A 12,679-nucleotide genomic window follows, 5' to 3' on the forward strand; every position below is an offset into this window, starting at 1 on the left:
GTTAGCTCTTTTATAGAGTCAGTGGATGAGTCCGAGATCTCGTTCTCGTGAGCGGTACGAAACCGAATATGACTATATAATGAGGTAATGACTTGTAGGTGGCCGGCGGGCAGTCGCAGTCGGCCTCGTCGGAGCCGTCGTCGCAGTCCACGTGTCCGTCGCACACGTTGGCGGCCGGCACGCAGCGCCCGCCTGCGCCGCACGAGCGTTCGCTCGCCGCGCACGTGCGAGACGCTGCGGGCAAACATAACATGAAACCTCCCCCCGTTGGATCGTGTCGGATAGAAAAATATTATATTTTTATAAATCCGTTGAATGGTCTAGCTTGGTTTAGTTTAGGCTTTATAGATACAACCGGAGGCAGGAAGCCTTCTATTTGGCGGTAGGGTTTGACCCATTTGCCAGTCCGCGTACATGTACATTATAAAAATCGACTTTGTTTTATACAATTTATATTCGACGTAACATACTGCAGTAGTACAAATCCTCGTCGCTCGCGTCCACGTCCCCGCTGCAGTGCGACACGCCGTCACACACGAGGTGCTCCGGCAGGCACGGGCCCTCCGCGCACGCGAACTGCTCGGGCGCGCACTCGCTGCTGGGCGGCACGCACGCGTGGCCGTCGCGCGCGAGCACGCGGTCCGCACGGCACGAGCACGTGGCGTGTCCGTTCGCGTCCGTGGCGCACACTTCTGCGCACCCGCCGTTCATCACCGCGCACGGGTCGGAAGAACCTGGACCCAAGCAGACAGGATCATGTCTATTGTTCCTCTTTATTTCTGATTTCAGTTTTAATGACAGTTGCCTTAGAAGGTAACTGTTGCGGTTTGCGGAAAAGTTAACTTAAAAATGCGTGATAAAAAAGTGAATACTGCCTATCTTTATTTAATTGCCTTATTTATGATTAATATGCCTTATTTGTAAATAAAAATTCGACAGAAACTAATCTCTGCTAATTCAAGATCTCCCATACGCTATTAATATTATAAAATTGAAGGGGTCGGTATACACGGCCGCAACCGTAGCCAGGCTGTGACGATAAAGGGTTTTTGTTCGTCGTTTGTACTTGTGACTTCTGGTGTTTTTTTTTTTCCTGTGGCAACTTCTCTCAATAAATTATTATTTTTTTTTTTTTATAAATAATAGTTGTAATTAGTTTTGATTATATATTTATATCAAGTTATTAATGTACTGTATAAAAAATATAATAATATACTGAGTGTCGTGCGTTAATGTGCAGCGTTTCCTTGTGTTGTGTTCGTCAGCTGACGTTACGCAGGTAACGAACTCAATTTTAAAAAGTTTTCTTGTTCAACTTCTTGTTATCCCTCTAACTCTATAGAAACCCTATTTAACAATTTATAAGTCAAATATTACGGCAACTGTTTGATCACACCGTCGCCGTCTATATTATTTTATACAAACAACTTTTATTTTTATTAAACATGATGACTCGTAGTACCAAGGCGCGTCAGGCGGAGGAACAACTCCAGCTGACGCTCCAGGAACTAAAAGCATCTAGGACACAGTGTGATCTACTGTTAAAAGAAAGGGATGATAATGAACAAGAATTCTTGCAAATTCTTAGTAAAAACTCCACTACAATTTATATATTGAGATGTTAGAAAATATTCAAAGAAAATTTATAAAATACCTTAATGTTAAATGTCGTGCAACAAATGATTTTTTTACAATTACCCCACTTGCTGATCATCGAACACTTAGAGATCAATTACATTTGTTTAAATTAATAAGGAATAATATAGATTCACCCTACCTTCTAAATTGCTTAAGATTCAGGTGTCCTAATATACGAACACGAAATAAGGCTTTGTTTAGTTTGCCCTTATTAAAGTCAAATTATGCACGAAATGATTTTATATATAGAGTCTGTAATTAATATAACACTAAAGTTTCCAGTATTGATATATTTACAGAATCAGTTGCTGCTAATAGTTCACTTCAGGACATTTGTGTTAGAACCATAAAGCCTAGATCTTTTATTTATTTATTTCAAATTTGCCCTTCTTTCATAGTTTTGTTTTTTCTTACTATGTTTTTAGTTATAAGTGGAAACTTTACTGGTATATGTGCTAATTTTTATGTTATAGCTTTAAGAATGACTTGTACTGTTTGTTTTCCTAATAAAGTAAAATTAAAAAAAAAAAGATTTCTTAAGTCCATTTATGTATGTATGTATGTATGTACGTATGTACGTATTATTTATCAATCTATCTATGTATCTGAGTCTAGAATAGAAATGTAAGCAATAGTATTACGACGTAAGTAATGCGTACGTACATGTCTGCGCGTCGGGTGCGACGAGCACGAGCGCGCACGGGCGAGGCACGTCGGAGCGCAGCGCACGCACGGCGCCGCCCCCCCTCTCGGCCACGAACACTCCGCGCGCGACCCAGTCCGTCCACGCCACCCAGCCGCCGCCCGCCGCCACCGCGAACGGGTGCTCGGCGCGCGACCGCGTCACCACCTGCGACAGTCCGACGGTGTAGGCGTGGCGGGCGCCGAGCGCGTGGTGCGCGTGCGCGAGGCGGTACCTGTCGGTGCGAGCCGTCGTAGTGCATGCGCTCGATCTTGTCGAGGCGAGCGTCGGCCCAGTACAGCAGGCGCGTGGCGTGCTCCAGCGCCAGCCCGTTGGGCATGAGGATGTCGCGCGTGACGAGCGCCTGGCGGGCGCGGCCGCTGCTCAGCGCGCGCTCGATGCACGGCCGCGACGCGTTCCAGTTCGTCCAGTACACGCGCCTGCGAGCGACACGTTGCGTTACACCGTACAACCTAGCTATGGTATCTATTCCTAGGTAGTAAGCGAGGGGTCCTACTTTTCACACGGATCGTAGTCGATGCCCCTCGGCCGGTCGCCGTCCCGCAGCGCGACGACGGTGCGCACGTGGCGCGCCCGCGCGTGCAGCGGGAGGCGCAGCAGCGTGGGCACGTGCGCGGCACGCAGCCCGGCGCTCAGCCCGGCGCCCGACGTGCTCGTCCAGTACAGCGTGCGCTCCGCCGCCGCGAACACCATGCCCTCCACCGAGCCCACCTCTGTGGAGCGATGCGTAATGAGCGGCCGCTCGGCGCCTGCCGGGGTCGCGGAAGGGTCGCTTCGCGCGGCACTCACGCGGCAGCAGCACGCGGTGGTCGGAGCCGTTGAAGTGCACGGCGTGCAGCGCGGCGCGCTGGATGTCGGAGTAGAACACCGTGGCCGTGTCGTACTCGTAGGCCAGCGCGATCACGTTCCGTAGCAACGTTCTGAGAGCGAGGCTTCGTGTCATCTTTTCGCTTATCGACTATTTAACATACGACTAATAACAGAACACGTCGCGGGCACTCACTTGTTTTCGATAGGGGGGTAGGGCGAATTCAGGTCTTTTCCGCCGTCGATGTGAATGCTGTCGATCATGGACACACGTGCGTACATCAAAAATGACGTGTGCGCTAAAAATATAAAGGCAAGTCAGTGATTATTCGAAATGCTTCATACTTCTAAAGAGCGACTGAAATCATCAATATAGCATGAAAGTATAAGCGATCAGTGAGATGGATCAGTGTAAGTATAGACTATCGACACGAACGAAATGCACCACCACTGATCCGAGAGGGCACTCACGCGTGCAGTTGCGGCCGTTGGCCGCGAGCGCGCCGTGCGGGCAGGCGCAGCGCGCGGCGCGGCCGTCCCACAGGCACAGCGCCTCGCAGCCCGCGCCGCGGCCGCCGCACGGGTTGCGCCCGCGCGCGACCTGCGAGCGCTGCAGCGCCTGCGACCAGATCTGCGCACGCCACGCCCTCGTCAGTCGCGCTCCACGTGTGTCCGCGAGCGCGGAGCCCGGCCGCGCCACTCACCGTCAGGTCCTTGAGGCTGTCGCCGAGGTTGTCGGCGAGCACGCGGTGGTCGCTCAGGTTGGCCAGGGGCGCCGCGACCACGCTGCCCTGCTTCAGCATCCTGCGGGGAGGGGGCGATGAGTGCGCGGGCCGGGGCGTGACCGAGTGGCGGGCGCGGATTGGCGCGTGGCCACTCACGTGTCGAGCCAGTAGAGCTGCCCGCGGTGCACGGCGACGGCCACGGGGTGCCGCAGCGGCGCGCCGGCCAGCAGCCGCAGCTTGTCGGAGCCGTCGTAGCGCATGCGCCACACGCTGACGTCCCACGTGTCCGACCAGTACACGTACTTCTCCTAGGGGTGCAGTCGTCATGTATCGAAAGATGCTAAATTATTTTAAAACTTAAAATTTTCCATCGAGTCGAAGAGAATATCCATCATAATCCATATAATCCATAAGATTTTAAAATGTTTGACTAACATACAATGCATAGCCCCGTATACAAAGAGTATGCGGTGCCCGAGGTGAAATGGGTACTACGGTATGACCTATGCATCCTGCGTGTTATCGCTTCTGAAATCTCGTTTACTTAAAAACTTCTATAGATAAGAAAATTCGTCGGATATTGTAATACCGACGGAATATCCCCGTGTACCCGAAACGGCTAGTCTTCATATAACATAGAATCGTTTCTCGACATCGCGTCGACAATCGTTCACCTCTGGAAGTGTTCTAGTAGTCTTTCGAATTACATGGCACGAATCAAACGGCGACAGCTAGTGTAGGACGAGAGAGGCACCTGCAGGTCGAGAGCGATGTCCGTGAGCGCCGTCCCGTTGTAGAGCAGCGCAGGCGCCGACGCGTCCAGGCGCGCGCGCTGCACCCAACCGCCGCCCGCCATGAACACCCAGCCCTCCCACGGGTCGATCGCCAGCGCTGCACAGAGGGCGCACGTGAGCGGGCGGCTCGCGGCTCGCGGCGCACGTGAGCGGGCGCGCGGGCCGTACCGGTTACGACGAGCGGGTCGGTGTCGCGCAGCACGTAGCGGTGCGAGCCGTCCAGGCGCGCCACGAGCAGCAGCGCGCGCGCCGCGTCGCTCCAGTAGAGGTTGCGCGCCAGCGGGTCCACGGCCAGCGCGGCCAGCGCGTCGCGCGCGCCGGCGCCGGGCGCGGCCTGCTGCAGCACGCGCTGCCGCCCGGCGCCCGAGCGCCGCGCGCGCCAGCCCGCGCCGCTCTCGGGGTCGGCCCAGTACACCCACTCCTCCTCTGCGTACCGAAATCTCATCTCTATTCATTTTATTCGAGAATAAACTATATATGTGATCTCGGCACAAGGTATTATATTATATTATTGGTACAAGGAGCGAACGCAAACGAATTAAAGAAATAAATTTCAATGTAATTTGTCCTAAGCCTGGTTAAGTGACTCACAGTGTCACCTTCGCCTTGACACTATAAACGAAGCAGGTAGTTTCATACTATTTATGTTGATCAACAACGCGTAGGAGACTTGAGGGAACTAAATACAGATATAAAATGTGTCAGAGAAAGAATAAAATAGAAATAAATAAATAATAATAAAGATATAATAATAATAATAAAGATAATAAAGAAATAAATAAATAAAACCCTGTACGTTTGTAATAAAATAATTTCTAAATAAATCGTTCAATTAATTTGGACAGCAACCTACCGGCGTAGTAGTCTATGGCGGCGGCGCAGGACACCTGCGGGATGGGCGGCAGCGCGTCCGCCGCCACCGCGCCCGACGCGTTCAGCGCCAGCCCGCGCAGCTCCCAGCTCAGCGAGTAGATCAGCACCTCGTCCACGGCTGCAACAGCGGGCGGTCGGGGCGGTCAGGGCGGGCCGGGCCGGCAGCCGGCTCGTCGCGAGATCGAGGGAAAACGGCATTACCGACGCAGCGCGTGCCGTGCTGCGAGTACCCCTGCGCACAGCGGCACGTGGAGTGCGACGCGGACAGTGGCACGCAGAGGTGCGCGCACGGGTCGCGCCGCAGTGCGCACGCGCCGCCGCCGCGCTGGCGCCCGCCGTCGTACACCACCAGCGAGATGACGCCGTCTGCAACGAGGTGGGCTCGTACGGGTCGCGTGGTCGTCGCGTGGTCGTCGCAGGGGGCGGCCGGCGGCTGCGGCGGCGCGCTCACCGGTGTCGTTGCGCAGCAGGCGCGGCCGGTCGCACAGGTCGCGGCCGCAGGCGCGCAGGGCGCCTCCGGCGGCGTCGGCCCATATTAGCTCGCCCGCGTACACGTCCAGCGCGGTGGGTCGCGCTCCGCTCTCCAGCGGCACCTGTTTTATTTTTATTTGGAATGATTTGCACGGAACCTTTTGAGTCCTGGTTTCCCCAGACCGGGAACGAGTGCAACGCTATAAAAGCGAGCGCCGGCCGAGCCTCGTATTCATTCTGCGCGTGGTGTTCGTGGCAGTCGTCCTGGGCGGACTCTATCGTGAAATTGGGTTACGTGTAGTGTGTGAAACGTAGTGTTATATGTGCGGTGTGTAATTAGTAATTGCTAAATTGTTTGTAGTAATTATACTAAGGTTGTTATCTGTGATTTCTTATTTTTAAAAACTCAAATTCCCTTCTGGTCGATATATATATATATTATATTTCAAAATACGTAAACTGTACGTAACATAACGTGTACCATTTGGCTTCCAAGTTGAGATCCAAAAACCCAACGCTGATTTTCGATGGTAGCTCGGTAGGATGACGGGCTGTGACAATCTATGTTAATATTTAATACTAGCTGTTGCCCGCGGCTTTTCTCGCGTGAAAGTTGATTATATTACAGAATAATTTAAAATATTACGTTTATTTAAGACCTCTTTGTGGTTCGACTTTCGTGGGCTAGAACCACCAGACTGCTCGTAGAGCTTACTCTCGAACAGGCTATTTAGAACTGTCTATGCGAAAAGCAGTCTTCTTTTATGTCTACTCCGGCCATTTTAAAGATTTGGCCTTGTGCTTTATTAAATGTCATGGCGAAGCCTTAAAAATGACGGACTTCCAGACTAGCCTATATAATAAATGTCAACCCCTATCACACCTCTTACATTGACTTATGACATATAACATTATATGACTTATAACATTGACTGTCCGGAACTTTTATCAAGATTCTCCTTAAACGTCCCTCACATTAATTTCCGTAATACGAGACATATATAGAACGCAATTCGGAAAAAAATCCATCATATAGAGGTTACCATGGTCGTACATCAGCATCAGTAATCAAGCAAAATATTCAGACATACGTATGTCACGATAGCCGCCCTCAGTTCAATCGAAAATTTATTTCTGCTCATTTCTAAGTTTATAGTATGTCTAATATCTTATTGGTTTTATTAATTATTATTTATTATGTAATAGGTTTTGAAAGGTGAGTGAGCCAGTGTAAATACTTTTACAAATGAAGTTAGTGTCGCACTAGCGATGTAAGGGATGGTTAATATTTCTTACAGTGCCAATGGTCTTACAGTGTCAATGGGCGGTGGTGGACCACTTAGCTTCAGGTGGTTCATTAGCTAGACCGCCTAACTGTTTGAATTGAAATAAACAATAAAGTGGCGGAAAACTTAAAAATCGGGCACGTGCTTCAGCGGCTCAGCTTAGATACTCAGTTGCGACTTACGATATTTGTCCAAGTTAAAGTATCGCCGTGCATTGGTAAGAGTGACGCGTGTGCTCATATGACATGTGTTATATAATGTTACGCCCGCAATGTGTTCTCTATATATAGACGCGCTCTTTAATAAGACTAACTTTAATTTGTATCAATAGATCGCGATGCGCCGGACGGCTCGTCAAACGATATTTCATGAATATATAAATAATGATATATATAAAAAGTAGCAAAGATTAGGCGCGAAGTCGAACGGAAGCTAAATGAATACTCACAGTGGTTACTCTCTCAGTATTCAAATCTATATATTGTATCGTAGCGGAGGCCTGGTTGACCCAGTAGAGCCGATCGGTCTCTACGTCGACACGCATGCCTGGCGAGAAAGACAAGATTTAAATCCGATCGGAGAGCTCGAGCACGAGAGGCGCGAGGCGGCACCGACCGGTGACCCCGGCGAGGTGCGGCTCGTCGGCGGCCGACAGCAGCGTGCGGCGCCCGCTGCCGTCCCCGCGGGCGCTCTCCACCAGCTCCACGCCCGCGCGCACCGTCGCCCAGAACAGCCGGCCCCTGCGGACACGCTCGCTACAGAGTCCGCCGGCAGCCGCGCCGGCAGCCGCGCCGGCAGCTCTCGGCCGGGCGCACTCACTGCAGCGGGTGCGCGGCCAGCGCGGCCACGTGCTCCATGTCGCGCAGCAGCGGCGCCGTGTGGTCGCCGCGCAGGCCGGCCGCCACCAGCGCGCCGCGCGACACGTAGTACAGCACGCGCGCCGCCCAGTCCAGCGCCAGCGCGCGCGGCGCCGTCACGCCGCCGTCCGCCACCACCGTCACGCCGCCGCTGCCGCCGCCGCGCACGTCCGCGCGCTTTATCTCGTTCGTCTGCGGTCGATATACTTTATTCGAGTAGTCATTTCACACGACTGTATTCAACGAAAAGCTACCAATCAGAGTGTAGATTCTACCGAGAACAGCCGACGAGAAACCCAGTAGTTTCGATTTTCCAACATTTGAAATAATTACATATAATATGTCTTCGACGGTCATATTTGTCCTAGACCACTAAATTAGTTCACAGTCGAAACCGGATTTGTCCATAGACAATGATGATGATTCAGATTCAGATATACACATTCTCAATTTAGTTTCAACAAAATTTGCTAAAAGTTATTGCATCTAATACTAGTTTTATTATTTTTAAATCTAAGAATAAAAAATGGCGGAACCATAATTTCAAGAAAAACAATCCGTAAAATATTTTGGGCTGCGATTAGATTGTTATTTGAATTGCAAAATACAAATTGAGCACATTATATGTAAGTTCTTCGCATTAGTGGGCTCCCTTCAATAAAATTTAAAATAAATAAAATATTGGACAACATCACATACGTTACTCTGATCCCAACGTAAGTAGCTAAAGCACTTGTGTTATGGAAAATCAGAAGTAACGACGGTACCGCAAACACCCAGACCCAAGACAACATAGAAAACTAATGAACTTTTTTTTTAAATCGACTCGGGCGGGAATTTCATCCGGGATCTCGGAGTAGCGTACCCATGAAAACCACCGTGTACACACTACTCGACCACGAAGGTCGTCAAAATTGTAATCTCAATCCCCGTCTTAAGCACACGCGACAAGTACGATATATAATATCAATATTTCATTGGTATCTGGATTTGCTTCGAAGACTAATTTTTTTTTTTTTTTTATTATTGAAGTTTACAAAACTGACTTACAACTAGTGCATACAAAATAAAATCTAAGCTAAACAGAGTGTTATTAAGTTACAGTCTTCTGGATGTAAACCTAGCATACTTTAAAAAACATATACCTAGCTTATTTAACAAGAACAGTACTTGTGTAATTACTGACTAGTTAATTATTTAATTATTACATAAAATAATGTGATTTTGGTAAATTGGCGAATGTTGACCAAGATTTGATTTGACATCAGGCAGGCTAAATGTTTTACGATTTTGTAAACGGCTACCTTGACGCGGAATGTAGAAACTAATTTTAGCAAGTAGCTCAGGTGCATCAATATATCCATGCAATAATTTGTATAAAAAAAGAAAGTCGGCAGCTTCTCTTCTATATTTAAGAGTTTGCACTCTATAATTAATTAAGCGTGCGTCGTAAGAGTTAAAATTCTTAGCATTTAGATCTGTGTACGCTAAGTAATATAGAAAACGTTTTTGTACACGTTCTATTCTATCAGAGTGCACCTCATACCCAGGACTCCAAGCAACTGAACAATATTCTAGGATACTCCTTATTATACTATTGTATACTAATATTGTCAAGCTTGGATCCTTAAAGATTTTCATTAATCTTAACACCAAACCAGATACTTGCGAGGCTTTTGATATGATGGAATCAATGTGATCTCTAAAGCTTAAGGTGTTATCTATTTTCACCCCGAGATCCCTAACACTCGTTGATTCCGTAAGGGGCGTACCGTCGATGTAGTAAGTGTGTTTTAGTGGTTTTCGTTTTCTACTAAATTTAATATGACCACATTTATCCTTATTTAGAGTCATACGATTTGCAAGACACCAACAAACAAGGTTGTCGATGTCACTTTGAAGGATTTCGATATCCTCTGGTGATTTAATTTCCCTGTATATTTTTAAATCATCTGCGAATATTTAATATTTGGATTTAAGTACTTTTCCAACATCATTAATGAAAACAAGGAAAAACAAAGGTCCTAAGTGTGACCCTTGCGGTACACCAGAGGGTATTTTACATTCGAAAGATTTAAAACCATTAATGGCAACTAATTGGGATCGATTTTTTATGTATGACTCACACCAACGTAACAAGGAACCATGAATACCCATATATTCCAATTTGGTTAAAAGAATGTCGTGGTGGACTAAGTCGAAAGCTTTTTTAAAATCTAGATATATAGCATGTACCTCATTATTCTTATCCACACCTTCAGAAATATCAGATATGTAACTAACTATATAAAAATATAAAAATTTACTAATTGCTAATATAAAAAATTACTAAATTCAATAAATAAATAAAATGTTATTCACGTATTCTACTATGTTTCAAAAAGTACTTCAAAATGTTGATTTTCCTAATAAAGTCACAAAAAATATGTTTCGGCAAAATAAGCACATAGTTTCTTGCCATAAAATTCTTTCAGTCATTTTGATGACGTTATATCGGTAAAAACAATAGTCGTGTATGTATGACCGGAACTCATTCAACGTTAACAGCGTGTTTTTTGGGAAAATATTGAAATACAATCGCCATCACTGGTGTGTAGTGTCTGATTGTACAAAATTTAGCATTAAAACTCCACAAAAGTTATTTATCAAACTGCCAGATGATATTGGATTGAGGAATGTTTGGTCGTTATCAACTTAAAGTCGTATGTATTTATGTGAGGATCACTTTAATGTTAGTAAACCCCCTTATTAAAATCTAATAATACTTTACGCTTTTTCCCGTGTATGTATAAATAAAGTTGACGTTAACATGACCTACAACTACTATTTATTCACAGGTACACGAACAGAATACAACCAGAACATACGTGTTGGACGTTTACAATGAACTGACAGTGTTTGCCAATATGACGTCACACCATGGCGACTCGTGTTTTATGTCACGTGATATACAGATTAAAAGTTACGACTTTTTATTTTAATATAATAAAACAATAATGTGTTTTTATACACACATTTTAATTTTTATCAAATATCATCATTTATTTTTCACTACTTGTGTATACTCGTAGTCGGAGAAATGATCATATTCTACTTCCCCGAGTCCAGATCGCTCTTGGTATGAGAAATATAATTATCGCAGGAGTACGAATCTACAACAACTTTCCCAAAGATGTAAAGAATGCCAAGTCATAATATTTTAAATTCGAAAAAATAATTAAATAACAACAACAACATTATTAAAATAAAATACATGATCCGCCCTGACTTGTATACTCTGTGAGCTGTGACAACGAGTTTGCATTGCTTATCGCTGTTGAATATGAGTCATCGCCGATTCGGTGTTACGATACTCACGTCGGTGTCGGCCCAGAAGATGGCGTACTCGTCGGCGAGGTATTGCAGCGAGGCGGGCGTGGCGAGCTGCGGGCCCGACAGGGTGGGCAGCGAGTGCGCGGCCGGCTGCTCGGGGGACAGGCCGCGGATCTCACCCGCGCGCCCCACCACTATCGCGCGCTCGTGCACTGCGGGCGGCTTGCGAGTGAGTCCCAATCACTCGAGAGCGATGCTAATGAGCGATTGAAACACGCGCAGAGCGGGCCCCACCTTCGCAAGTGAGCTCGTCTCGTGCGAGGCGCATGAGGTGCGGACACGCGCACACGCGCTCCGCGGGCCCGTCGATGAGGCAGAGGTGCGAGCAGTTGCCGTTGTCCACGCACGGGTTGGTGGCGCTCGGCGGCTGCCGGCTCGGGTGGACGACCTTGACGTCGAAGGGCTGCGTGAGCGTCCGCTGCACGACGGCCACGCCGGTGCCGTTCCACTTGTTGGCGCGCACGACGCTGTTGGTGCGCCAGTCGGTCCAGTAGACGTGCGACTCGAACACGGTGACGGCGAAGGGGTGCGACAGCGCGGGGTGGCCGCGCAGCACGTCGCGGCGGTCGCGGCCCTCGTAGTCCGCCGTGTGCACGGAGTCGGCGCGCGCGTCCACCCAGTACACGCGGCGCGCCGGCAGGTCCAGCGCCAGCCCGTTGGGCCACGCGCCCACGCGCAGCAGCTCGCGCCGCCGCCGCCCCGCCAGCGACGCGCGCTCGATGCGCGGCGCCGACGCCTCCCAGTCGCTCCAGAACAGGTAGCCTGCAGTGGACCCCGCAGTCGGTGAGTGAGCCTCGAGCCGACGCTCCTCGGCTCGAGGCTCACTCACCGACTGCGGGGTCCACGGCGATGGCGCGCGGGCTGTCCATGTCGCCGGCGATGAGGGTCCGCCGATACTTCCCGTCGAGGCGCGCCACCTGCGTGTGTGTGTATAGCACGGGAGTGTCTTTGAGCCGGAGTTCGACGACGAAAAGCGATATACTCCGCGCGAAACCGACCTCGATCTGATGCAGGCTGCTCTCCACCCAGTAGAGGTTGCCGGCGACCCAGTCGACCGCCAGTCCCTCCGCCGTGGAGAGGCCCTGCTGGACTACCACTTCTATACCGGTCACGGCTGTGGGGAGAACGAGAGTAGTCGAGCGTGAGAACGACG

General features: G+C 49.0%; 1 protein-coding gene across 2 annotated transcripts in view; it reads right to left on the reverse strand.

The window, feature by feature from the left end:
• LOC113401257 (prolow-density lipoprotein receptor-related protein 1) overlaps nt 1–12,679 on the reverse strand; it is a 74,298-nt gene that overhangs the window by 36,082 nt on the left and 25,537 nt on the right. For both annotated transcript variants that reach the window (XM_064219027.1, XM_064219026.1), the window contains 22 exons: nt 12,525–12,640; nt 12,356–12,443; nt 11,761–12,288; nt 11,512–11,678; nt 8,117–8,346; nt 7,913–8,037; nt 7,746–7,843; nt 5,992–6,133; nt 5,742–5,906; nt 5,521–5,658; nt 4,836–5,093; nt 4,628–4,764; nt 4,030–4,181; nt 3,853–3,952; nt 3,620–3,779; nt 3,345–3,447; nt 3,131–3,261; nt 2,838–3,054; nt 2,556–2,760; nt 2,302–2,488; nt 471–734; nt 93–234 (listed from right to left, as the gene is read on the reverse strand). In XM_064219027.1, coding sequence (XP_064075097.1) covers nt 93–234; nt 471–734; nt 2,302–2,488; nt 2,556–2,760; nt 2,838–3,054; nt 3,131–3,261; nt 3,345–3,447; nt 3,620–3,779; nt 3,853–3,952; nt 4,030–4,181; nt 4,628–4,764; nt 4,836–5,093; nt 5,521–5,658; nt 5,742–5,906; nt 5,992–6,133; nt 7,746–7,843; nt 7,913–8,037; nt 8,117–8,346; nt 11,512–11,678; nt 11,761–12,288; nt 12,356–12,443; nt 12,525–12,640 — 3,853 coding nt within the window. The remainder of the gene's footprint in view (nt 1–92; nt 235–470; nt 735–2,301; nt 2,489–2,555; nt 2,761–2,837; nt 3,055–3,130; nt 3,262–3,344; nt 3,448–3,619; nt 3,780–3,852; nt 3,953–4,029; nt 4,182–4,627; nt 4,765–4,835; nt 5,094–5,520; nt 5,659–5,741; nt 5,907–5,991; nt 6,134–7,745; nt 7,844–7,912; nt 8,038–8,116; nt 8,347–11,511; nt 11,679–11,760; nt 12,289–12,355; nt 12,444–12,524; nt 12,641–12,679) is intronic.

The sequence above is a fragment of the Vanessa tameamea genome, chromosome 25, assembly GCF_037043105.1.
Source record: "Vanessa tameamea isolate UH-Manoa-2023 chromosome 25, ilVanTame1 primary haplotype, whole genome shotgun sequence".
NCBI lineage: Eukaryota > Metazoa > Arthropoda > Insecta > Lepidoptera > Nymphalidae > Vanessa > Vanessa tameamea.